This window comes from Pelecanus crispus, chromosome 9, assembly GCF_030463565.1.
Source record: "Pelecanus crispus isolate bPelCri1 chromosome 9, bPelCri1.pri, whole genome shotgun sequence".
Lineage (NCBI taxonomy): Eukaryota > Metazoa > Chordata > Aves > Pelecaniformes > Pelecanidae > Pelecanus > Pelecanus crispus.
The window spans coordinates 13,825,641-13,849,339 of NC_134651.1; the positions used below are offsets into that span (position 1 = coordinate 13,825,641).

General features: G+C 48.1%; 1 protein-coding gene across 3 annotated transcripts in view; it reads left to right on the plus strand.

The window, feature by feature from the left end:
- The window catches only part of TP63 (tumor protein p63), a 106,190-nt gene extending 91,882 nt beyond the window's left edge, over positions 1-14,308 (plus strand). For 2 of the 3 annotated variants that reach the window (XM_075716034.1, XM_075716035.1), the window contains 4 exons: positions 10,510-10,667; positions 11,646-11,790; positions 12,656-12,749; positions 14,012-14,308. In XM_075716034.1, coding sequence (XP_075572149.1) covers positions 10,510-10,667; positions 11,646-11,790; positions 12,656-12,749; positions 14,012-14,308 — 694 coding nt within the window. Of the gene's footprint in view, positions 1-3,579; positions 3,695-10,509; positions 10,668-11,645; positions 11,791-12,655; positions 12,750-14,011 lie in introns of those variants that run through there. The other variant, XM_075716036.1, reaches the window with a different exon arrangement.
- The last annotated feature ends 9,391 nt before the right edge of the window (positions 14,309-23,699 follow it).

Sequence of the window (23,699 nt, forward strand, 5' to 3'; positions counted from 1 at the left end):
CAGGATTACTTTGGGTGGTGTAAGCGGCAGGAGGATGGGGAGAAGAAGGGCCAAATAAGTGTCTGGTTTCCGTTTTCCCCTCCGTTCCGAAAGCTTTGCAGTTGCAGAGACTGGGTCAGAGAATGACTTCCCAGACAGACCGTAAGTGGTGTCATTCATGGGCATTGCTTCACCTGCTGTATCGGGTGACAGAAAATAGCCGCCCGGGCTGTAGGTAGCCACCAGCGGTAGTGCTTAGGATCTCACGCGTTCCTGCTGGTAAGCTCACGCGTCAAGAGGCTGTGGGTATAATTCATTCCTCTGCAGAGGTTAGCATGAGGCCAAGGCACCACATAAGTCCCACTTGAGCCTGTAGGGATTTATTTCGGTGCCTTGGCCTTGTCTCAGGACTTCTGCAATACCACGGCTTTCTGCCAGATCTCTGCATGTGTTCACATTTCGACCTGTGTGTTTTTAGTGTCAGCTGGAGTCTTGTGGAGGTGTGAAAAAAGCCTTGTGCCAAAATGGCTGGAGCATCCAGGAGCTCTGGACTCTTTTTTTTTTTTCTTTTGAGGCACATAATAATAAAAATGAAAATTTTATCAGTCATCTGCACTGTTTCTATGTACTATAGCTTGTATTTATTAGCTGCTAGGCATTGTGGCCTTTGTGCGCTCAGCTGTGTGTCTTCAAAGCTCCACCTGAACTACAGTCATTTCAGCTGAGAAACAGTTTTGTAAGCAGAAATGGACGGCAGCAGATGACAGCTTTCACTTGGTGCTGACAATTGCTTTGCCATAATTACTGTTTTCATTCTTCCTCTATCAATAGGATGGGTTCCTGGCAACTGAGGTTGGTATTTGTGTTACCTTTAAGACCAGCATGTATGAGTCCAGCCATTTAATTTAATAAAACTTCTTTCGGCATGTCTCCTGGCACTTGTCCAGTTATATACTCATTATTCTCAGCTGCTGAGTGTGCTCAGATACTGGGGAGAAAGATTAAGAGCTTTTAAGGATGCCAGGAGGGGAGAAAAATAACTTTCAATGTTTGTCCAGAGCTGCTGCAGTTGTCTCTGATGACAGCCTGCCATCAAGCAGGGTCCTCTGAGCTAAAATGCATGTTCAAGCAATAGTTTCTTAGGTGCAGTTGGGTTCTGGTGCTTTTTCCTTGATAATCCAGGGTATGACCTAATTTCTGAAGGAATCTGTTCAGGGCTAAGGGGCATTTAGGCTGAAAAGACTTGTAGATGCAACTGCACCCCAAAAAAGAATCATAAAGGAGCTTCAGGTCTCGATGTGAGCATGGGGAGAGAAGACAATTTGTAGGAACCGGTTTGGGTAAAAGCACCCTTGCATGCAAGCAAGTGCAGCGAACAGCACGCTGCTGGGAGATGTCCTGCTGCTGCTTCCTTGACAGGCTGGCCAAACTCAGCAGCATGGTGACTCCTTTGTTGGGTCTGTTCTGGCTTTAAAAGAAAATGCCTTTCACTTTATAAGTAAGGACGTACTTTCAAAACTCCGTCTCAGCTTGCTTTCATTCAAAGTGTGTGTTAAAACTGGGAGCTAGGAAAGTGCATATGCAGTGACCGGGTTTGAAGGTGTAGGAAGCTGTAGGTCCTAGCAGGGCCCCGTGGGGCCAGGATGTTTGTGAGTCACCTTTGGCTCTTTATTCTCAAAATGGAGCTGCATCCACATGTGCTCCACAGTTAGGCCTTGATGGAGGAATTGCTTGACTTTTCAGTTTACTTTTCTGAGCAATGGTTAACACAGAAAAACTGTCTAGGTGTGTGGGAAGACGTTTCCCTTTAATTCCTACAACATGGAAAGCTTCATCATTTTTGAAGAGTAGGAAAAGCAAGAAAGAGATTATCAGGGTGAAAGGTAGCTTTAAAAAAATAAATCTGTCATTTTGAAAAACAACTTTATAATTGCTCTTGTGCACATACAGCCCAGCATTGCATTTTGGCAGGCCAGTAGATGCAACTGTCTTACTGTTCTGCAATAAAAAGGATAAATCTGGTGACAAGCAGAAAGCTTTGTGTCCCACAAGATGACCAGAAATAGTAAATGCTCCACCTTGTGCCAGACCACAATCTTTCTCTGTCTCATCTCCTCTCTGCTCCTTTGTGCATGGTTTTCTCTTATTTACTGTTATGCCAAATACCTTCATGATCATAGGTGGGAAGTTTTTTTTCAGCTGCAGTTTCTGTTCTTCCTTTTTCACTGCCAAATCCTGGGGCCCATAGTTGAACAGCAGCACACACATTTATTTAGAAGGCTTCTTTTTCATGGTCTGCCACCATTGTTTAAAACATGGATTTGCTGGAAGATCCCTGCTGCCAGAGATACCAGAGGTGGCCTGTGCCTTGTTGGGGAGGGAAAGTTTCTTCAATACTCTACTGTGAAATACATTTACCATCAATATTCCCAGGGAGTATCTGCACAGTCTCTAAGGGTTTCACTAGAAAACACTTTTACTTATTCAACAAAATTTCCTGTGGTGAGTTTCACCCTGCTGAGCACTGTTTTCAGAACAGTCTCTATTTGAATTGGCCATAGCATGATTGAAGCGATTTCATAAAGTCTTCCAGTGCCTACCAAGAGGAGGGCTGTCATGTCCCAGCAGGCTCTTATTAGCCCAGCAAATGTTTCTCTCATATCAGGGTTGCAGCCTACTGGCTGCCTTTCAGTCTAGTGGGCAGCACAGCTCGTTATCCAGAGGAGAGGGAATTAACCTTGAAAGTGAGGTATGACAGAGCTGAGCTATCCAGTGCCTGGAGTGCTCCAGCTGAGACAGGAGCTGCAAGGATCATGGCGCTTGCTGTCACAGGGAGGGGCCTGGTGGGGAAGGTATCCTTCATATCTCCACCTAGTTATTCTCATTTTTGGTGTGGAAGCTAATAGTGGATTTTTGCATGGTTTGGTTTTGTAGTGCTGTGCTTGCATGTGTTGTGAACTCCAGGCACTTGGATAGTGTTCTCACTAGAAAATTGCCAGGATGAAAGTAAGCAAGAAAAGCGTGAGATTAGGTATATGATGATGTGCTGTGTTTGCTTTGCTGTCTCCAAGAGTGCAATGCCTTCCACATCAGCTGATAGCCCCAGGGGGACCCCTTGACTTCAGTGCAGAGGGTGCCCTGGCTTTGTTGAGATGTAATCTATGGCCCTTTCATAGTAGGCACCATCCTCTCTCCCTAACACAAGCTTCTGGCTTTTAAGTAATTGAAGTTTGAAGCGGGCTCAATGGAAGCACCTTCTCTCCTTTTCCCCTTTGGCTGAGTGCTTTTTTCCTCCTGTATTTGTTGCCGAGAACAGTATTGGAGCACCATTTGCACTCATGAGACTGGGACACAGAAATCAGATTTCCCTATCAACTAGTTTTCTCTTCCTTGCCAAGCATTCACTTGTACCTGGGGCTTTCCAGCTTTCTAAATCTCCCTGTTGCATACTCTCACTGTAGGTGCTAAGACATCTGCTTTTCCCCTCCTTCAAAGCCCACACTGTGATCATGAAGGTGGAAAGTGACTGTTTCTCTCATGGTGGCTGGTGAAGGGTCCTGTACATTCATCTTTTTCTTTTCTCTGGTTCCTTCTCTACAGTCTCCTTTCGGCCTGCTTCAGGAATGAACTCACGGACTCAAGGAGAGACCCTCCCAAACAGACCGATGCCATCCTAAAACATTCCAGCCCCTCAAACCCATCAGTACATCCATAAACTGAGCTGGTGGGGTCACTTTGCCCAGCTGGCGGGACTAGGAACAGTGGGGCAAATACACAGCCTGATAGCAGCAGAGTAAATAGTGAGAGTAATCTCCTGAAGGGACTCAAACTTTGCAAAAACAACAGACACTTCTACAGACCTCTTAGCTGTAGCCCGTAGCATTGGGAGGTCAGGAACCACAATGTCGTCTGTCTTGGTGTAACGTTTTCTTCCTGGTTTTGTAACCTGTTGGTACTCTTTCCTGTTACTTCTGTATTTGTGAAACTCGGCAGGGTTTCTCTGAGCAGGTCTCAATTTTAAAATGCCTCGTCTTGTTTAAATTAAAAATATGTTCATGGGCTGGGGGGGATGGAAGAGGGTTGGGTCTGTACAACAATTGACTACAAGTCAATTTGGCCTGTTTTAATGCTGGTCATGCAGTAATAGTGCAAGTAGATGAAGTATTTGTACTGCTGGACAGAGGGAGGTAATAATTATATGAATTGGCACTGGTAAGAAATCCGTATTTTTCCTGTAGAAATGCCCACTAATTTGGCATCATGAATTGTTTCCCCTTATTTCTAATCATATAGGGTCTGATCTAAAATACATCAAAATTGTAGGGAAGAGTGGGTGACTTGGACTTTGCACTAGCACCGCTGGCATTAATCCAGCTTTGCTGAACTTAGAAAGGTCCCTTCTGACTCTGTGGGCTCAATCCAAATGGTGGGCTGAGCTGCACAAGGTGAATGTGAGGTTGGAGTCTTTCTGAGTAATGACAGTGTGCCCAGTGTTCTTGTTCCTTTGCAGCTGAGGGTGTAAAGGGTAGAGTGTCCAAAGCTGCTCATTGCCTTACCTGTGAAAAGGGGTTGGATCTTGCCCCTTTCCTTGCAGACATTCAGCAGTTATTAGATGTTGCTTTAGAGTATTCATCAACTCTACTATGTTTTACCCCATCACTAATCACTACAAACCTCACAGATCAAAGGAAAGCAGTGCCAGCATATTTTGCAGCTGACTCAGCCAAGTGGCCTCAGGCCATGCCCACCTTGTCCATTAATCCTGCACCCAGTGGCTCTTGCTTACGGTGTCTGTGAAGTGCATCCTGGCTTAGCAATTCCTGCACAGGAGACCGTTTCTCAGCAAGGACTTGTAAACCCTCACACTGCTTGTATCAAACCTTACCTCTGAAGGCCATTTTTATGGGGCTTGACAAGGTGGATTTGAACCCTTTGGAAACTTTGTCAAGCCCAGACCAGCACAAAGGAGGAACGATCAGCAGGCAAGTAACACACTGTGGAATTAACCTGGCATTGCTGAGCGTGGCACTAGGTGCAGATGCTGGCAGTGAGGGAGGAGCTGGCTGAGGGTGAGCATGATGCCTGCTGTGTCTATCCCCACCAAGAGGTACTCAAACATCCTTATATGAAGAACAGCCCCTGATGCTGGTAGAGAACTGTTCTTCAACCCACACTCTCAGGCAGTGGCATCTCTCCTGAGGAACCCTCCGGTGTTGATGGCCGCAGGAAATAGAAATGAGAAGAAGTTTGAGAAGAAGTTGCTGAAGGTACGCCAGGAATGGTGCTCCCTGTGGGCTGGTGTCTGCCCAGATCAGCAGTGGTTGGGGAGCAAAGCTCAGTTGTAAATGCCACTGATTAGCAGCCCCTGAGTAACACAGGGTGCTGGATCAATACTGATGGGGACCTGTGTGCCTGCAGTGCAGTCCGTGCTGGATTTATTTGGGGCAGGTGTGTACCCAGCTCTGACACACTTGTGGTTAGGCACAGCCCGAAGAGAAGGTGCCTCCCAAATGTAGAGCGGGCCTCCTGGCCACCCACCAAGGAAAAAAGCCTGATGCAGTGGGAGAAGACTCTTATCTCTGAACATCACACCATCTGCTTCCAGGCAGCAGAGCTGTGATCTGAGCAGGTGATGACTCATACTAACATCTCCTTTGAGAGCCATATCCCATCTCTGGATATCTCCTTCATTGTCTTAGCAAGATTTGTTGTACCATAGCAGTCTGGGGGAGGGCTGGTGGAAAAGAGGCCCAAAAATTGTGATTAAGTATAAATAATAACTAATTAAATACTAAACAAATCAGGTGCCTCTTTACTTTGCCTGGAAAGCTGCAGGTAACTGTTGCTCTGTGCCTTTTTATTTGGGAGAAGAAAGGCAATATTATTCCTTTCCCTGTGAGAGGTGGGAATCTGAACTGCAAATGCAGCCCAGATGCAGAATTATGCTTGGCACTGTCAGTTTGTCCTTCCAATGAATGTTTATTCTTGGATCTTGGTCTTGTCTGCTTATGGTTGGCAATACAGAAATACTGTGGCAGGGACACAGTAATCTGTATCTAGAGCTCTGCTCCAGGGCCTGTCCACCAGCAAGTTTGAGGAGGCAGCTCGCCAGAAGATACAAGGCATCCACAGCCCATGCCGTGAGATTCCAGCTCATGCTCCAGTTCACCATCTGGTCTGACCTCTAGGAAATCTCTTGTACCATGATGGGCAATACAGCACCTGGAACTTCCACCAAACAAGAATGTAAATTATTTGGAGCCCACTGTCCTCTGGAAAGGCTTTCTGATTTGTCCTCCTTACCTGTAAGAGGATGATGATTGTGAAACTGGTCTTAACGGTGACTTGATTTGCTCTCCAGCTACTAGGTGGTTATCTTAGAAGGTGCATTTTTTTTTTTTTAACCAAATAACCTGGAGCTGGGAGCAATTGGAGTTGCTCTGTAGTCTGTCCTCTGCAGGTAAAAGAAGAAAACTTTTTCCCAGCTGTGTCTTGATTGCTTCTTTGTCATCTCTGGGGCTTCAGAGAAGTAAGCCTTTTCCTTTCAAGGAATAACCAAGTGGACTAATTGGGCCTTATCAGTCAGTCAGGTCATATCAGTCTATGTCAATTAGTTGATGTGTATTCACTCCCTGTATTATTCATTCCCTGGAGAGCAGATTGCATCCACTGCCTGTCTTGGGAAATTCCCATACCTGAAATCTAAGGGGAGTCATTATCACCACCCTTGTCCCTGTGCTGCAGTTGCTGACTGCCTAGTGACCATCAGGGCTCCTCCTTTCCATGCCCCCAGTTAGTTACCAAGCCTACAATACACCTGTGTGGTTGAAAAGATGCACTATTGCTTGCTTTAGAACAGTAGCTGTTTGAGATGTGGAGAGCAAGGGTATCTCTGTGCTTTTTAGTGTCCCGCTTCATGGGCCTCCACAGTGGATGAGTGCAACTGAGTATCATCTGTGTCACTTGTGTGCCATTACTAGACTACTTCAGTGACATCCCAGTGTTATGCAGCCCAGTGGGTAACCTTACTTGAAAAAACATTGCCAATGGCCATGTTGACCATGTGTGAACTGGAGATGTAATCCATCCTGCACTTGCTGTGGCTAAGGAAAGGCAGGCCCAGAACTGGACAGCTTTGATTCCACTTGGGTCTCTGTGTTGTAACTAGCTCTAGGTCTTCAGGGATAGCAAACTGTAGGCACAGGGCACTTGGGTGAAATCTTAAACTCTCTGAGCCTGAGCTGCCCTATTCTTGCACTTAATGAACCTTTCATGTCATTTGCATTGAGGCCACTTACATGACAGTGTGCTCATCTAATGTGAATGAGGACTTTAGGACTTGTCTACTGAATCAGGTAATCAGTCTGTCCGAAGCGTTTCCTACCTCTGGTGAAGGGCTGATATCCAGTGAGCTGGGAAAGCACGGAATTATACAAGGTAACCTGTGAACTGAACTGTGCTTCATATGTGGGAGAAAGAAATTCCTTCCTGACCTCCTGAGATAATCAGTATATGCCTTGAAGCATGAGAGGCAATTGCCCTCATATGAGCTTGCATAACTACAAATGTTATTGGCTAAATAATTAGATAGCCTCTTGAAGAGAGAAAATCAGTTGCAGAATGTGACTCAGTGCCTTTTGTATCAGACTGTTCCAAGAAGTGTAATAGTCTCTTAATTGAAGTCCTTATACCTTGATATTAAAATGCATTTCACTGGCATTGATATCAAAGAAATGTTAATGCTCCTAATCTTTCTTGAGACATAGTAAGTCTAATTTTAATGAAAATCACTGTGCATGACATTCTTATAATACCTGTTTAAAAAAACATTGAGAAAAAAGCAATATATTTTAAATGAATCCTCAAACACCATGTAGTCCGTGTGTTTAATACCAAAAACATCTTCTTGTGTTTCTGAGGCTGTTGCTATATTAATGTGTGACATTAATTTTCAATAAAATTTTGCATCTTCGTTTATCTTGGGACTTTTCTTTGGCCAGATGGCTTTCTCTAGACCTTTTACACATCTGCTTATATGATGGAATAGTTTAGTTGAAACGAGTATGGATATGAAGAAAAATGCTTTTGTTTCCTGTTTGATTCACTTGAGCTTGATTGTCTTAATCTTGATTCTTATGAGTATGAATGAGATAAGAATGGAATCCTTAAGCTATATGTTAAAGTATGCATTTGTTTTCTATAGTGTAGGGTGCTTTGTGTTGGCTTATGTTTGCTTGCTGCTTTTCTGTTTTTTAATCCCCAAAGTATTTTGTAGTCTCCTAACTAGCTTTGCTGAGATCATTGGTGGTGGTGTAGAGGGCAAAGTTAGGCCCACTACTGACCTCCTTGGAGAATCTTGTTTTGTAGCAACAGGCATCCTTTTTACAAAAAAAAAAAAAAAAAAAAAGTTTCTAGTCATGAGCTTTCTGAATAAAATCTGTCTTGAGCTTAAACAATGCAACTAAATATTTTTTGGGAAGTCTTTGTTGATTTGATTTGGAATTTCACTGTGTATATGGTGACCTCTTCACTTGCATATCATGCAGATTTTGCCCTAAGAGGCTACTCAGGTGTGTATTAATTTCAGCTGAAGCTCAGTTAGGATAGGTGCCTGAACCTGTAAAGTAGAAATATTAATTTTGGTCCTAAATCCAGAAGCCTCTTAGGTTAAGGGTGGTGTCAACCTGACTTGAATTTCATGGCTGGCCTCAATTTTATAATTAGTGAATTGAAACCTCAGATCTGAATCATTCTCTTCACCCTGAAAAGTTGGGTCTGAACTTCATGGCTCGGTTTCACTTCCCCTTGGGAGTTGCTGCCATCGTTAATTTGTGAAGCTTCTTGTGCTTTCCACTTCCTTGAGTCTATGAAGTTTGCTGGATCTTGTCCTGCATCTTCACTGCCAAAGGACAGTTCACACCCTTCTGTACCTCCTGTAATTGTGTAATTAGGTAACATTTCTTCAGGGCCTTAGATACTCTAGCCTGTTAGCATAGATGTTTTCTCCACCCAGCACTGCAAGTCTTAAAAGTGCAGGAAGCTGGAGACAATGTAATTGTATGAAACTTGACCTTGAGTGCTGAACGTTTTAATAAATTATCTAGGAATAAGCCTTTTCTTTCCTTTACACTTCACTTATTTGAAGTAATAACTATTCTTTTTGCATAGAAGGAAAGCCAGTTCCCAGGAATTGGTGCAACCAGTTATACCCAGACGAACAAGTTTCCCAATGGGAAATAAGACGGGAATGTGCCCCTGCACATTTGCCACGGGGTCACCGTGATACGGCAGAACGAGTGCCGGGCTCCGCGGCGATCCTGGTGACCTCTGCTCTGTTGGGTGAGCATGGTTTGCGAGGGTACATCGTGTTTGGGAAGTGTGCCCGCTTCCCCAGCACCTCATCGTGTTTGGGAAGTGTGCCCGCTTCCCCAGCACCTTTGCCCAGTCTTGCAAAAGCCCTTGGTGTCAGAGAAAGAAAAACCCACTCTCCTGTGGCATGGCAATGCTCTGCCAATTGCGCTCTTGGGCCCGCTTTAATGATAATTTTCTGCATATCCCAAATAAGACCCCACTCCAGATGGGATGCCGCAGCCGTAACTTGATCTGGGAACTGGGCTGCTGTTCAGAAGCGGTCTGGTCTTTGCACTCCGGATTGCTTACGAGGCGGGATTGCAGCTGGGACCCTTGGGGCTGGGGAGGGGGAGCTCGCCAGCAAGCTTCTCTGGCCTGGTTTGTGGACACGCTGGATGGAGTTTGGGGATGCCTGGACTTGAGGGAGGCCAGTGCTGTTGTCAAGTGGTAATAAGAATCTGATACTCTTTGCAAGCAGCCTGCGGGGTTTGGATACCGAGTTCTTCTTAGCACCAGCAAAAGCTGCGTGTTGGCATCTCAGGCAGCTCTGACTATCTCAGTAGTGGTCCCTAAGGTGTATGGAGTCTCTATTGAGCAAAGAGCCTCTGGTTGTTTTTTTTATATATATATATGTATGTATGTATATACACCTGACAACAACCTGATTGTATGAATAACTAGGAATTTTGGAGAAACCAAGCTGATAAGTGTGACCCAGTCGGAAAACTATTTCTGCAGTCAGGTTTTAGGGGTAGTTAAGATGGTTTGAGATAGCTTCCTCAGCTCTTGTTCTTACGAAAAAGCCTTTGACCACAAGGAGAGCTTAACTTAAAAATACTATTTTCGAGTTTTGGCAGCTGTTTGCTGGCTTTGCGTATGTTCGCTTCAACTGAAAAACTTATGTGGAAACTTTTCCTTAAATAAAAAATTTGAACCGAAAGTGAAGGTTCCCTTCATCAGTATTTCACCATTTGTTTTTTAAATGCCCAGAATATCTGGGAAACTTCTTACTTCCTGTTGACTCTCTCTCCAATGATCTTTATCTGTGACGCTCCCATGGTGTCAGTGATTTTACTAGCACTAGCTCACCACAGCAACAAAAAAAACGTAGCCCCTTGGATGTGTGCTCTTAACAACCAACCACTGTAATTCCTGTCCTAACTTTTCCTTGGTTTGCAGGACCTCCATGCAGTCGCAGTCATCCTATGGCTCCAACTCTCCACCACTCAGCAAAATGAACAGCATGAACAAGCTGCCCTCGGTCAGCCAGCTAATTAACCCCCAGCAGCGCAATGCCCTGACCCCAACCACCATACCTGACGGCATGGGAACCAACAGTAAGAAACTCTCACTCCTCCTGCTCTGTGTGCACACCCCACTAATCTAGGGAAGGAGACTTGGCATCTCCAAGTGGCTACTGTTATTCCGGGGAGCCTGGAGTCATTTGTGGTAACAGGGCTGGGAACCTGCAGAGCCGAATATTGCTCACTGCTGTGCCACAGGGCAAGTCACCTGCTTTCTCTAAGCTTCAGCACCCTGCTCTGAGTCTCACCGAGTGAACAGAGCTACTTCTTGCTGCAGATCTGGCTGGCTGCACTGTCATCTGTCTTTCAAGAGTTGTTGTTTCTTCCTTTCCCAGCAGAGGAGATGCAAGCATTGGCAAACGATTTCCCCTCGGTTCAATTAAGATACTTCTTAGTTTCAAAGGAAATATCTGCATCTCACAGCTCTGTAACCTGCTTCCTCCTGGCTGCCGAAGAGTGCCCAGCAGCCCTGTAAATCCAGGATGCCAGACGTGGTTCTGGGGGCTGAGTTTTGTTGGGTGGGGGTTTTTTGGGGGTTGGCTTGGGTTTTGTGTTTTGGGTTTTTTTACTAAATTTCAAAAGCATTGGGCTGTTGCCCACACCTGTTGCTGATCCCCTTTGGGTGCTCTCGGTGTCTCTGAAAACAAAGCTGTTTGGCTTCCGTATTGGGTTACTCCGCTGGCTCTGTCCTGCTCCTCTCCTGCAGCAGGGAAAGCTGAGATGCCTGCGGCTTCCTTAGGTTTCTATCGAGCCTGTTTGTAAGGGAAGGTGACGTGGCAGCACGGCCGACAGTTGCTCTGGCGAGGGGAGAGCTCCCGTCTGTCATCTGGTCCTTGTGCTGTCATTGTGGCCCTGCCTAAAATTCCCCATGAGCTTGCTCTGTGTGGGACTTTGCAGGGGATTCAAGGCTGCTTCAGCTGCAGGTGCTGTCCCTTGGCACCGTGCTGGGGGCAAAGTGGGGGTCCAGGGATGCCTGGGTAACAATGTGCTCCTCCTTCTTCTCTTCTCCAGTTCCCATGATGGGCACCCACATGGCCATGACCGGCGACATGAATGGCCTCAGCCCCACTCAGGCGCTGCCTCCTCCCCTCTCCATGCCTTCAACGTCCCACTGTACCCCCCCTCCTCCGTACCCCACAGACTGCAGCATCGTCAGGTGAGCGGGAGCAGGCTGCCTGGCACACGTTGCCCACCCGCAGGGAGCCAAGGACTCATGTCAGGAGCGTGAAGGGTCCTGCCGGGTCCCTCGCCCCGTTCTTCTGGAGCACTGGATCCCAGTGGGTCTTGGCAGTCCCAGGGCTGGCACACCTCTGGGCACCAAGCCTCAAACCCTCACCTCTGAGCTGAGAGAAGCAGGGATGTTAGGACTGCAAGAAAGCCGAGGGATGCAGCATCTATTGGACTGGTGGAGCTGAGGGCACCAGGCAGTCTTGCAAACATTTCTTTTTTCTTTTTTCTTTTTTTTTTTCTTTTTTTTCCCCTTTGGCTACTTGACAAGCCATGGCTGGGGTCAGAAGCCCCTCTGCCCTTCATGAGGTTGAACAGGTTGAAGGATGCTGCCCATAAAGGAGGAATCCTTTACACTTAGGGAGGAATGTGCTGAAGTACTTTGTGTGCATGATGTGTCTGAGCCCCAGACCCACCGCCTTGCTGAAGCCCTCTATCTGTACAGCAGGCTGCCACGGGCTCAGCCACCTTCTGGGTGAAGTGGCCTGGCAGGAGGGTCCACATGAGCCTTCCTGCCCCAGGATCCAGGCTGTGTAGCACCAGCTATTGACTAAGGCAAGGTGCTGCCATGAGGGTTGTCTGCTAGGATCCAAGTTGAAGGACTCCCTCATTTGTTTGATGTGGCACCGATGCAGCTTGCTGGCCTGGGATGTCTTGGAGAAGGTCAAGCCAAGGGTGAAAGCTTTGTTTCCTGTTGCTGCAGGTTGGCTGAGTGTTTGGTTTTTCTGTGGTTTGGGCTGTTGCAGCCAGGGTGATCCTTTTTTCTCTCTCCTTCCTTCCTTCCTCCTCTGCAGCTTCTTAGCGAGGTTGGGCTGCTCATCCTGTGTGGATTATTTCACGACCCAGGGGCTGACCACCATCTATCAGATTGAGCATTACTCCATGGATGTAAGTAATTCCTCACAATTTCCTTTGTTTGCACTCTTGGCCCTGCTGTAGGAACGGGTCAGAAATCCAGACTCAGGTTTTTTTTGTTTTTTTTTTTAATATGGTTAGTTTGATTTAAGGCTGTTGCACACAGAGAAGACTTATTGTGAGGTTAAGAGAGGCTGGACTCGGGGCCAGCATTGTAACTGCCTTGCTTGGCACAGAGAAAGAGTGTCTCCACCTCCCCACCACTGTGCATTTTAGCCCCCGAAGTGGCCCCAGCCCACATGCCTGTTAATTCTGCAAGGCTTGGTTTCAGTTTACACCACTCTGAAACACCTCAGTTGCCTGTAGACACGTAGACTGTCCAGAAGTGGTCTGCATTTTTCCCTCCCTCCTTCTGTTTTCTGGCCTTACCTTAACGATCTTCCCTTGCCACTGGCATCTCAGCCCAGCTTGTTTTTTTCTCTTGCATGGCTTTTGCTGCAGACTTGCTGCTTCCTCTCCTGTGCCATTGCTCTCCTCAGAGCTGGCTGTCCCCTTTTTTGCCATGAGACTTTGCAAGGCTGTGGCGCTTTTGCTTCCTAGCATGGGCTGCCTTCCTTCTGCTGCTGCTCTAATTAGAAAAGCTGACCCAAATTAACCAAAGCTGGTTGCTAATTTTTTCAGAAGCTGATATCACATTTCCCAGAGTTTAGGTAATGCTACTCTCAGGTACTGCACCAGAGATCGTGGGGCCTCAAAGTCCAAGCTTTCTAAGGTTATGTGTCTGTTCTTAAATTTTGGTTATGTTCAAGTAATTAAGGCAGTTCCTATAGAGTCAGACCCAGAGCTTCAAATACTGGAGCTCAGACTTGCATTCTAAAATCCTTTTGCAGGCTTTGAAATAAACACAGAAGTTTTCAAAGCCATTGAACATCTGCAGCGCAGTATCTCCCACCATAGACAACCAGCAGATGTCCCTGAGCTTGTCTTGGAGGCCTTGCAGTCCAGTTAAACATCTTGCTTTAGGTCACCATATCTTATGCATGAATGCGTGTTGTGTAACTTCAAAACAGACCTTGTGTCATTAGTCCTTGCAGCCTCATGGCTACATGTGCTTGTGCAGAAGTGAACCACCACCTTCAGGATTAGTGGTTTGTCTTCTACAGTGCATCATGGCCACCTGGATTCTAGCAGCTTTGGTTAATAGGCATTTGCAGAGTGGCCCAGAGGCTGCTGCTACTCCCAGAGCCCAGCTTGCCCAGGGATTGCTCTCTTAAGCCCTCCATCTTGCCTTGCAGGATCTGGTGAGCCTCAAGATCCCGGAGCAGTTCCGCCATGCCATCTGGAAGGGCATCCTGGACCACCGGCAGCTCCATGACTTCTCCTCCCCTCCCCACCTCCTGCGCACCCCCAGTGGCGCCTCCACTGTCAGCGTGGGCTCCAGTGAAACCCGGGGGGAGCGGGTCATCGATGCGGTCCGCTTCACACTCCGGCAGACCATTTCCTTCCCGCCCCGCGATGAGTGGAACGACTTCAACTTCGATATGGATGCCCGGCGCAACAAACAGCAACGCATCAAGGAGGAAGGGGAGTGAGCTCCGCGGACCCTGCTCCACCCTGCCTCAGCCACAAACTGCTCAGCCCTTCATTTGTCTTCCTTCTGCTTGGTATTGCACCCCTGGACGAAGGGCGGAGGGAGCCTTCTTGCTCACTCATGCTAGTTATGCTCTTGATGCTGTCTAGGTCATACTCCTGGACCGCAACCTCCACCCCAGCTCTTGCAAAGGGGAAGAGCTGAGCAAAGGGGGAAGGCGGGTGGTATTTCCTTGAAAGCTGTTGACCTTCTCGAGAAGGCATTGTTCTTGTTTCGTGTTTTCCTTTGGGGAGAGGGCTTCTTTTCTCGACTTTTGAATCCTCACACACCTTGTGGGTGTCTTGACCTGCAAACTTGTCTCTCTCATCCAGTGATCCTACTCTGAAAAGCAGGAAAGTTAAAATAAATTTTTAAAAAGCCAAAAAAAAAAAAACCCTAACCCTAAAACCAAATGCAAAAAGCCCAAAGCCACCAAACCCTGAACTGCCAGTTCATCTGAAAAATAGATGGGAATCGGTCTGCTGAACGTCGCACTTAAACAGCCTCTTCCCACGGAGCTGAGTGCTCTGTTCATGTGTAATATTCTCCAGCGGAGACAGCACATGCACTTTGCTGGGCAGGCCAGCGCTTATGGCCACCTGCAACCCGCTTTTTCCCTTTCCCTTGCCTTCTCTGGGAAAAACAAAACCTGCTGTCTCTTCTTGTTCTGAATTTACATTCATGTGTATGTCCTGGTTTGCTTGTTTCAGGCTATAAATGCAAATACAGCCATCGGTCACGCTTGATTTCTGTGCCCCACCCAACCTTTAGCCATTCTGTACTACTACTACTGACATTTAAGCTAGAGAATTAGGCTTTGCCACATATGCAGCCTGGTTAGTTTAGCATAAGGATTTGCCTGCCTAGCCTCCGGCTGAACAGAGGACCAACTGAGAGCTACACACTGATTTGCAGGGCTTCAGCTATCCTAAACCCAGACAATCTTTTATTTAGACCATGCTAGATTGGTTTCCTGCCAAGTAAAATAGAACCATCTTTAGACATATCTGTAATAGGCTGGAGCCTGTTGTGGTTTGTTGCTGGTGACTATAGACTAAGTGATAAGCCACTAGAAGTGGAGAGTAAAAAAAGAAAGAAATTTCCAGCTGCCTTGGAACAAGGACCAGTTCCTGGTAAAATGAGCGTTGCTACTGCAAAATGTCATGTTTACATGAGAAATTGATTTTTCTCTGGTTTTTTCTTTATTGGTTCTACAGCAGCTGTGCTCTGAGGCATTTCCTCTAACTGCCAGCGATCCTGTGGACAAGTAACTGAACAGAGTGCATGTTTTTGCATTTGTATTGGCCAAGGTAGCGAGACTCTAAGGTATACAAAGCAAACCTAAACTGAGGAGCTCGGCTCAGCACAGCTGCTTTCAAGCTGGCTTGCTCTTTTTAACAGTAAGCCTGACTTTTTTGGTTGGGGAAAGATGAAAAAAGCAGCTTAAATGGCTTGTCATCCTACCTTGCTACAACCAGATAATCTCGTTTCAATGCAGTGGCTGTTTTCTGGTCCCTGCTGTGTGCCACATATTTCATTTAAGTCCAATATTGTTAGCATCCTCCATCTGTCTGTGCCAGGTCTATGTTGCATTCAAAGACTGCCTTTTGGTAACTGTGCAAGCCTATTTTGGATAGCTCTAAATAGTAATGCAAGGTGACTAGCCTGTAAAGTGTGTATATAAATATTTTTTTGTATGTGTAATTTTTGTTTCCTACAGCATAACATGCCAATTTTTATTTCTTCTTGGGCTACCGGGTCTGACAGAACCACAATAAAATGTTGTTTGTTTTTCTGGTTTTTTTTAATTATTATTTTTATGCAGAACGCTTACAGTATACCTTGTAACAAATGACTCGTCACTGGACAAATATATTTGTATTTTTCATACTGAGATTCCTGTGTTACTTTGCAGTTGAGGGGGGAGGGGGCAGGTACTGAAAGCCTGTTTTATCATTTTATTTTGTAACACTTCAAAGAGCAGCGTCCTAGATTTCAAAGTATTTAACATGCTCAGTGTGAAAATTTACTATGTGGTTTGGTTTTTTGTTTGTTTTTTTTTCCTATATGCTACAAAAGAAGCGAGTCATCCTGCTCTTGACTTGATGCAAGAATTAATTCAGGGGGCAGTCTTAGTGCGGGGAAAGTGTTAGTGCGGGTACTTTGCAAATTCCTGGAGGTGAATTAGGTTGTGCCCTTCTCGCCTCCAAGGTGTTGCATCTCCATTGTGTAATCCTTCTGAGCTGCTTCAGTATTGTACAAATATTGATGCAAAAATACCGTCATTTTAGGAACTAGGAAGCTTCTGACTGTAAAGGTTAATGCAGTTAATGTTGTGCCCAGAGTCTGGATGCAAAAACTTCAGTATCTGCTTTTCAACTCAGCAGTGAGATGGAGCTTTTCTGCTGCATCACTAATGATTAAAATATATGCTGTGAAAACCTATACCTACTGTATACCACTGTGGAGCCTACATCTATATAACTGGAATCTTCAAATGAGTTTGAACTGCTGTAGCTTTTACCCTCCCCTGTAGAGCCATGATTTTTTTTTGTTTTGTTTTGATACATCAAAGCGTATGCGTTAATTGAGCTGAGAATCTGCCAAAGCTTGTAGCAATGACAGTGTTGCCTGCACCAAGACCTGTGTGTGTTTTGGAACACCTTGTTGTTGAAGTCAATGAAAATAAAAGCCAAACTGAAAATGACACTGAATTCCCAAGCAGCTTCTTTTCTTGCCTGTGCGCCTCCTTGGAAACAAGCAGGAGACTTTGTTGCTGCTTCCTCCTCTGAGCAGCCAGGGCTTAGCGTCGCCTTTGCCCACGTGTGCGGTTTTCTAATCCCCGTACCATCCGCGGCACAAGGATGCGTTCTAAGGCGCCATCACGCACCCATCTGCCTTCTTTCTGGCAGATCGAGTGGGTTGGCCCCGGTAAGCCTCTTGCTGAACTGTGAAGCCTTCTGGCTTTTGCATCATTTGCAGGGTTCTTCTTTGCTCTTTCATCAGGTTTCTTTATTCTGTTTCTGAGCAGGGCACCGGGACGTGCCCCGTATTCAACATCCTGGTCAAACACCGTGGACCTGTGACTACTGTGTGCCGTGGCCAGGGGGAAGGAAAGTGCGCTTTGAGCAGGCAGGGTCAGTGCTGCCCTTTCCTACCTCCAGACTTGTAAAGTAGTCTTGCACAGCCATCTCCACCATCCCCCTCGGAGCTTGGAGAGGTTTGTCCTCCTCATTTAACTTACACCAAAGGCTTTGTGCATCACCTGATGCATCCTCTCTCCTACCAAAGCCTTTTCCTTTGCATCCCAATTCCTCTTCCAAGGACTTGAAAGAAGAGCAGCTCAGAGCCAGTCAAGTGGCTATCATAAAAGTGACAGAGTGGCCTTCATCAGCTGGTGGCTTCAGTCTATCCATGGACCGCCAAATTAACAGCCGAGCTTTATGAGTGGTTTCTTTGTGGGGCCCTATGTCTGTCTCCTACAGTTTTCCTGGGTTATGGTTGAGGGAGGATGCTCAGGAACAGGGAGTGTCCAAAAAAACCCCACAAAGATCTCAAAAGAAGAAAAGGGCATAGCTTCCCTTGGGAGTTAGTTTCACATTTACCATTAGGGTAGGGAAGGCCTGCCTGATTTCTTTGGTTCTGGTCACTGTTTCTTTTCCCTTTTGCCAAAGGATTAGAAAAGCAGTTGTCTCTGGATATCAATATCCAGAGGCATCAGTCCCCTGATTGCACTCTGGCAGTCAGGGATTGCTTGACTGTAGTAGTAAAAACTAGTATGTTGCTCTCAAAAGAGAGAAGTGCTACTACAACAGCTGCAAAAAATTGCTGTTTCAGCCAATGAACTCCTTGCCTCTAGATGAGCTAACTGGGTCAGGTAAAATAAGATTTCAGTTTCCATTAACCAGCTTGGCTTGAAATATGTTTGCTGATGGTTGCAATTGTTGTCTGCTGTGATCCACTGCTGGAGTAGGAACTTCTGCATTGCTTCTGTTACAGCAACCTTGGGAGGAATCCCAAGCTGGCGCTCTCCCTTTTGCCCTCCACCCGTACTCGTTGGAATTTTGTCTTTGGATATTGGGATGCTTCTAGCGCAGGCATGAAGTTTTCAGGGCAGGGATCCATCACAGGCTTCCAGCTGTGTTTTGCAAGCCTGGGTGGACCTCTGAAGACGTGCATACCCTTCTGTGCTGTTTTCTAAGTGTGCTGAAGCTAGCAGTCCCCTGGAATGAAACTTATCCAGACACAACAAAACTTGGCAAACGCCTGAGTGAAGCCTGTGAAGGGTGTCTTGCTCATCACGTTCTTCCTGTCCTGTGTGGCTTAGCAGAAACCCCTACCTTCCTGACAGCAAAGTGGCTGCCTGCGCTGCAGTGGGAGGATTGCAGGACCTGGCCTCCCACTCTGCCTCTTTGCAAGTTGTTTCTCAGCGGGAAAACCATGTGGGCAGCCCAGCCCTAGCACCAAGTGGGAGCTTGGGCTGTTTGGCCTTCTGATTTGCTGAGCTATGAAATGCGTAGCTTATACAAACTGCTGTGTGAGGGTTAGTGAGAGGAGCTGCACCAGGCCAGTGAACCTGAAAGGTTCCCTGCATATTCCTCTCCGTGGGGCGGCAGCGCATGGCCACTGCCCAGACGTGGAGTGCGGCCACCTGGGCACGGGCTGTGCCGATGCTGAGCCTTTGCCAGGCAGGTTTGGCAAACAGCCTCGCCTGGCTGCCAGGCTCGAGCTGGTGGTTTCTGGGTCCTGAGATGTTTTGGCTCTCTGCGACCCACGACAGCAGTGAATCATCTTCCTGAGCCTATTGCAAAGGGTAGAGGCTGGAGTTTTGGAATCTTACTGTTTATGTTTCATACACTGACCATGAAGGTCAAATAAACTTGAAGGAAGCTAAACTTTATGCTCTGTTGGCAAGGTCTGGCTGCAGCTTTCTCCCAGCTTGCTTCCGTAAGCTTAAGGAGCCAAAATTTTACTCAGAGGAGTACGGCAGTAGCACTTCGCTACAGTTTTGCTCTCCTGATCAGGGCCCCTTTTCCTCATTTGCCCATTCCCTCCCAACTGTATGTACCATCCCTTCAGCACAAGGCCTTAACATCAGTGCTGTGGAAACAGGTGGTTTTGGTTTTGTGTGTGTGCATATTTCTATTAGTCGGTGCCTTTCATTCAGTGAGGAGTTGGAGCCCCTCCACAGCCCCCTCCGTCTGCCTGTGGATGTTGCAGGGCTGCCCGTGGCAGCCATGCCCGGCTGCTGGCTGAGTGTGGCCATGTGCTTCCTTGGCCTAAACTGGTCTAAGTCCTTTTTGGGGCAGAGGGGGATGGGATCAGCTGGTTTTGTTAAAACGCTTTGACTTCCTTGTAAACACTCCTACAGTGTTACATGTTTTTTTTTTTTTTTCTTAGGGAACATCAGCTCTGCCTTCATGAAGTGAGACAGATGCCTGGGACCACTGGTGAGTAAAGGAAAGGCTATGAGGGAGTGGGAGGGCCAGGAGACACAGGATTTGGGGTGGGGGGGTTGGGGGGGCGGCATCTGTAGCTGCAGCCTCAGGGCCCAAGCAAGCACTGAGGGGCATCTCTGGGACAGTGCAGTGACCTGTGTGCCTGCAGCATTGAAGCCAAAGGCTGAAGGGTCCTAACTGCACCTGAGGACATTGCTTGTGCCCAGCGTGTTTCTGCAGCCACAGCAGTACCACACCTCGCTCCGCTCCCACAGCAACATCAGACACAGGCTCGTGGGATTTCACCCTGATAGCTCTAAGATTAAGTGTTTGGTGAGGGTCTCCATGCACCATTCTGCCGATTTTCTCCCTGCTGTTGCAGTGCAGTGCCCTTTGCATGCAGTGATAACGTGAGCACAGCAGCCCGTGGCTTCTATGGCTGTGCCACTTCCCTGGACGATGGGGATACATGCTCCAACAGGAGGTGGGTGCCTTCTGGCATGCTCAGCAATTACTCACAGGCAGCTGGGCTGATACCAACCATTACAGCATGCAAGGGAGATGCTTACATTGTCTCTCCCAACTGCCTAGGGTAGGAGATCAGGCTCCTTGCATCATCAGTGGCAAGAAAGTCCCTGGGGAGCCTTTCAGAGCATACTAGCTTCCCACTCTGAATCATGCCCAGGAAGATGTGGTCTCATTATTGCCTGCATCAAGGCCAAGGGAAGACTAAGCTTGTTTGTTAATATGAAGCAGGATGGCTCTGTCCATGCAATCAGCTTTGCTGAGTTCCTAAGGCTTGGGGCTGCACTGCGAGAGATGCTCTCCTGGCACAGCCATGTGCAATCCAGCGGCAAGTAACTGGCTGCAGGGCTCTGCGTGTGGCAAAGAAACTGGTGCAGGGTCTGAAGAGGGGAAAAAACTGAAACAAAATGAGCCAGCAGACCTGGATAAAAGATGGTGCTTTTCCTCTTTTGTTTTAACTGCCAGCACTCTCGAACTGAGTGTCTAGCAGCACACTTAAAAAAAAAAAAAAGAAAGAAAAGAAAGAAAGAAAAAAGAGTACAAATCCAATCTGGCGTTTAAAAAAAAAAAAAAAAACAAACCAAAAAAACCAAAAAGAGAGACGACGGGAGATCTGGCTGCACTAAAGCCAAAGCGCTTCCTAGTGTATCATCTCCCACCCGTGTTGGTTCCTCTGTCAAGGGGATTTGTAATGCCGTCTTCATAAAAAAGAAAAAAGTATAAAAATGAGGGGGGCAGCGGTGATGCGGAGCGGAGCCGAGCGGAGCCGGGCGGAGCCGGGCGGGCGGCGGCCGCGCTGCCCGGGGAGCCACTGCCCTCTAGCGGGACCCGCTCCGGGCCCGGCCCTGCGCTGAGCATCGGGGGCTGCTCCGCCGCCAGCAGCATGAAATAGGGGTGCAGGGCCTTGCTGCAGCCCCGGGTGGCTGTGGCTGGCCTGGCGGGGCCGGGGCGGATGAAGGCTCACGGTGCCAGCCCCTCTCCTGCCGCCGCTCTGGTCCCGTGTTCCCCACCACAGGCAGGTGCAACCGGAATCACTGAGTCTGTGTGCTCCCCTCAGACCCCCAAAACATCTCCTGTGCTCACAGCATGGGCATGAGTTTTATAAAACTGCCTTTTTCAACACCTTTCCCTTCACATACCGCATGTAAGAGCTGCAGCAGCAGCCCTTGCTTGTTTATTTTGCATGGGTGGTTATTCCAAGCAAGTGACCTGTCAGTGTTTCAGAGCAACTTTTACTGTAGCTGCCTCTTAGGAAAGCTGCTGCTCTCCTGCCCTTTGCTGTGCAGCCAGGGAATCCCCAGTGTTGTGTCCATGCCAATCAATACCAGCACAAATGAGAAATTCTGAAGTTGAAGACCAAAAACCATCACCTGCCAAACCAAGAGAGACGACTGCTCTCACCCCAGGCAGCTCTTGGGTACAAAAAGCCTGAAGCTGTGCCCTTGGTTGGTGAACCTCTGCCCAGAGATGTCTCCAGAGCCAGAGCCTACCCGCCCCAGGAGACTGGTTGGAAGCGCGTTGGAGGCAAGCAGCCATGCACGGTTACCCCGTGCTGCAACACCCTGCAGCCATGGCCAGCATGCAGCAGCGCCTCAGGCTCCCAGCGCCATGTGTGCCCTGCCCGAGGGCACGAGAGGTGCTCCACCTTCCCTCCACACACACACACAGAGCCTTGGCTGCAAAAGGCATCCCTGCCAGAGCGATACATAACTCTTCTTCCAGCTGAGAAAATACCACCAGGTATTTTGCAGGGAGCACCCGCCGCAGCCAGCAACTCCCACAGCAGCACCTGGCTGGAGCACTGGCGGCCGGCTCCGGGCTCCCACGCTGCCACGGCAGCCAGCTCAGCCAGTCTGGGTGGGGAGCCCGGCACCTCGCCAGGGCCGACCCGCCTGCAGCACCCAGCACCCCGCTGTGCACCTGCGCGGCTCCGCAGGGTGCTGCGTGCAGAGGGGGGCTCTCCCCCAGGGCTCCCCGTGGACTGTTGGCTCAAAGGCTGTGAGCTGGCTCCGGCTCATTTTGCTGGTGCAGGCTGTAAAAGCTCACCCTGCTTGTTTGGCCCATGTGCGGTTCTGCCCCAGGGGAGGCCAAACGTAAGAGCAGCCCCCAGCACTGGGCAGGCACCTGCCACAGTTCAGGGCTCTGCCATGGAGACAGGTTGCAGCTCCCAAGGAGAAGCTGGGGAGCTGGAGAGGATGGAATCCACCTTGGCTGGGAGGTGGGGAGGGGTACGCCGTGCTGGCAGCCATAGGCAGTGCTTGTGCGGGATCTGGGCTCCAGGGCCATGGTCTGCCCACGCAGGCTCTCTGCTCAGCATCTGGGTGCCCCCATTGCTCACCCCTACCCTGGCCTCCAGGTCCCAGCCTGGCTTTCCTGGCTGGGGTGGCCGTGGCCTGCAGGAAGATCAGAGGGCTGAGTGCCCAAACTGCTCGTTTGCACACAAAGGTGTAAGCTGGGTGCTCAGCTCTCAGGTGTGGGCAAGCGTTTGTCAGGTGTTTCTTTTCAGTTCCTCAGCATTCAGGCTGAGCATTTCCAAGCACTCTCCTACTTGGCCATCTCCAGTCTTCACTTGCACTTGCCTTTCCCCCGTCAGCAGCTGCAACATGAAGCTGGGCAGGAGCAGGTCTGAAGGGGAAGATGTGGGGGTGGCCCTTTGGTCCCTTGGAAGGGATTTTTCAGCTCTGTCCTGGAGCAGTGAACTCTGGAAAAGTGTTTTCTAGGTGAGCCTCTGATTTCCTCCAGTTTTTCCTGAGCTTCATAAACGGCACCCCAGGGAACCTGCTGACTTTTTCCTATTTTCTTCCTGAGGTTGTTTTGTTTATTGGCTGGTTCTTTTTTAGTTTTGTTTTGTTTTCCCAAATCCCTCTGTGAGCCTCTGATTAATTCAGCTTCTGATTCCTCTGAAGACAACCTTGAGATTTCTACGCATGTGATCCATCTTCTTGGCTGCATAGCCCTCAGTGCTGGAATTGGGTAAGAAATGTTACAACAGATCCTAGTAGTCTATAGCAGGGATGTTGGGAAACAAAATATTGCACAGTGCTGCATGAAAAACTCTTTGATTAATTAAAGGTGTGGGTGGCTACACAATTGCATCAAATTATCCATGTGCCATGGTGAAATGTGAGACAAATGCATTGATTTCTTATTCCGAGGACACGGTCAAGCAGCCCATGCTGAACCTGGAGAGAGTTGCCAACCTGAAGGTGAACATGAGTGTTTTCATGGAGGTGTTTTTCACAGAAAAAAGAGGTAACGGGTCACCTCCAGCACAAGGCAAGATGCCTAGGAGGTGCTGCAATGCCCACGCGTAAGAAGCCCGGTCCCAGAGCAGGGTCCAGCACCCTTCCCCCAGGGCAGTATGTGGTCCTCTGAAGGCTGATGCAGAGC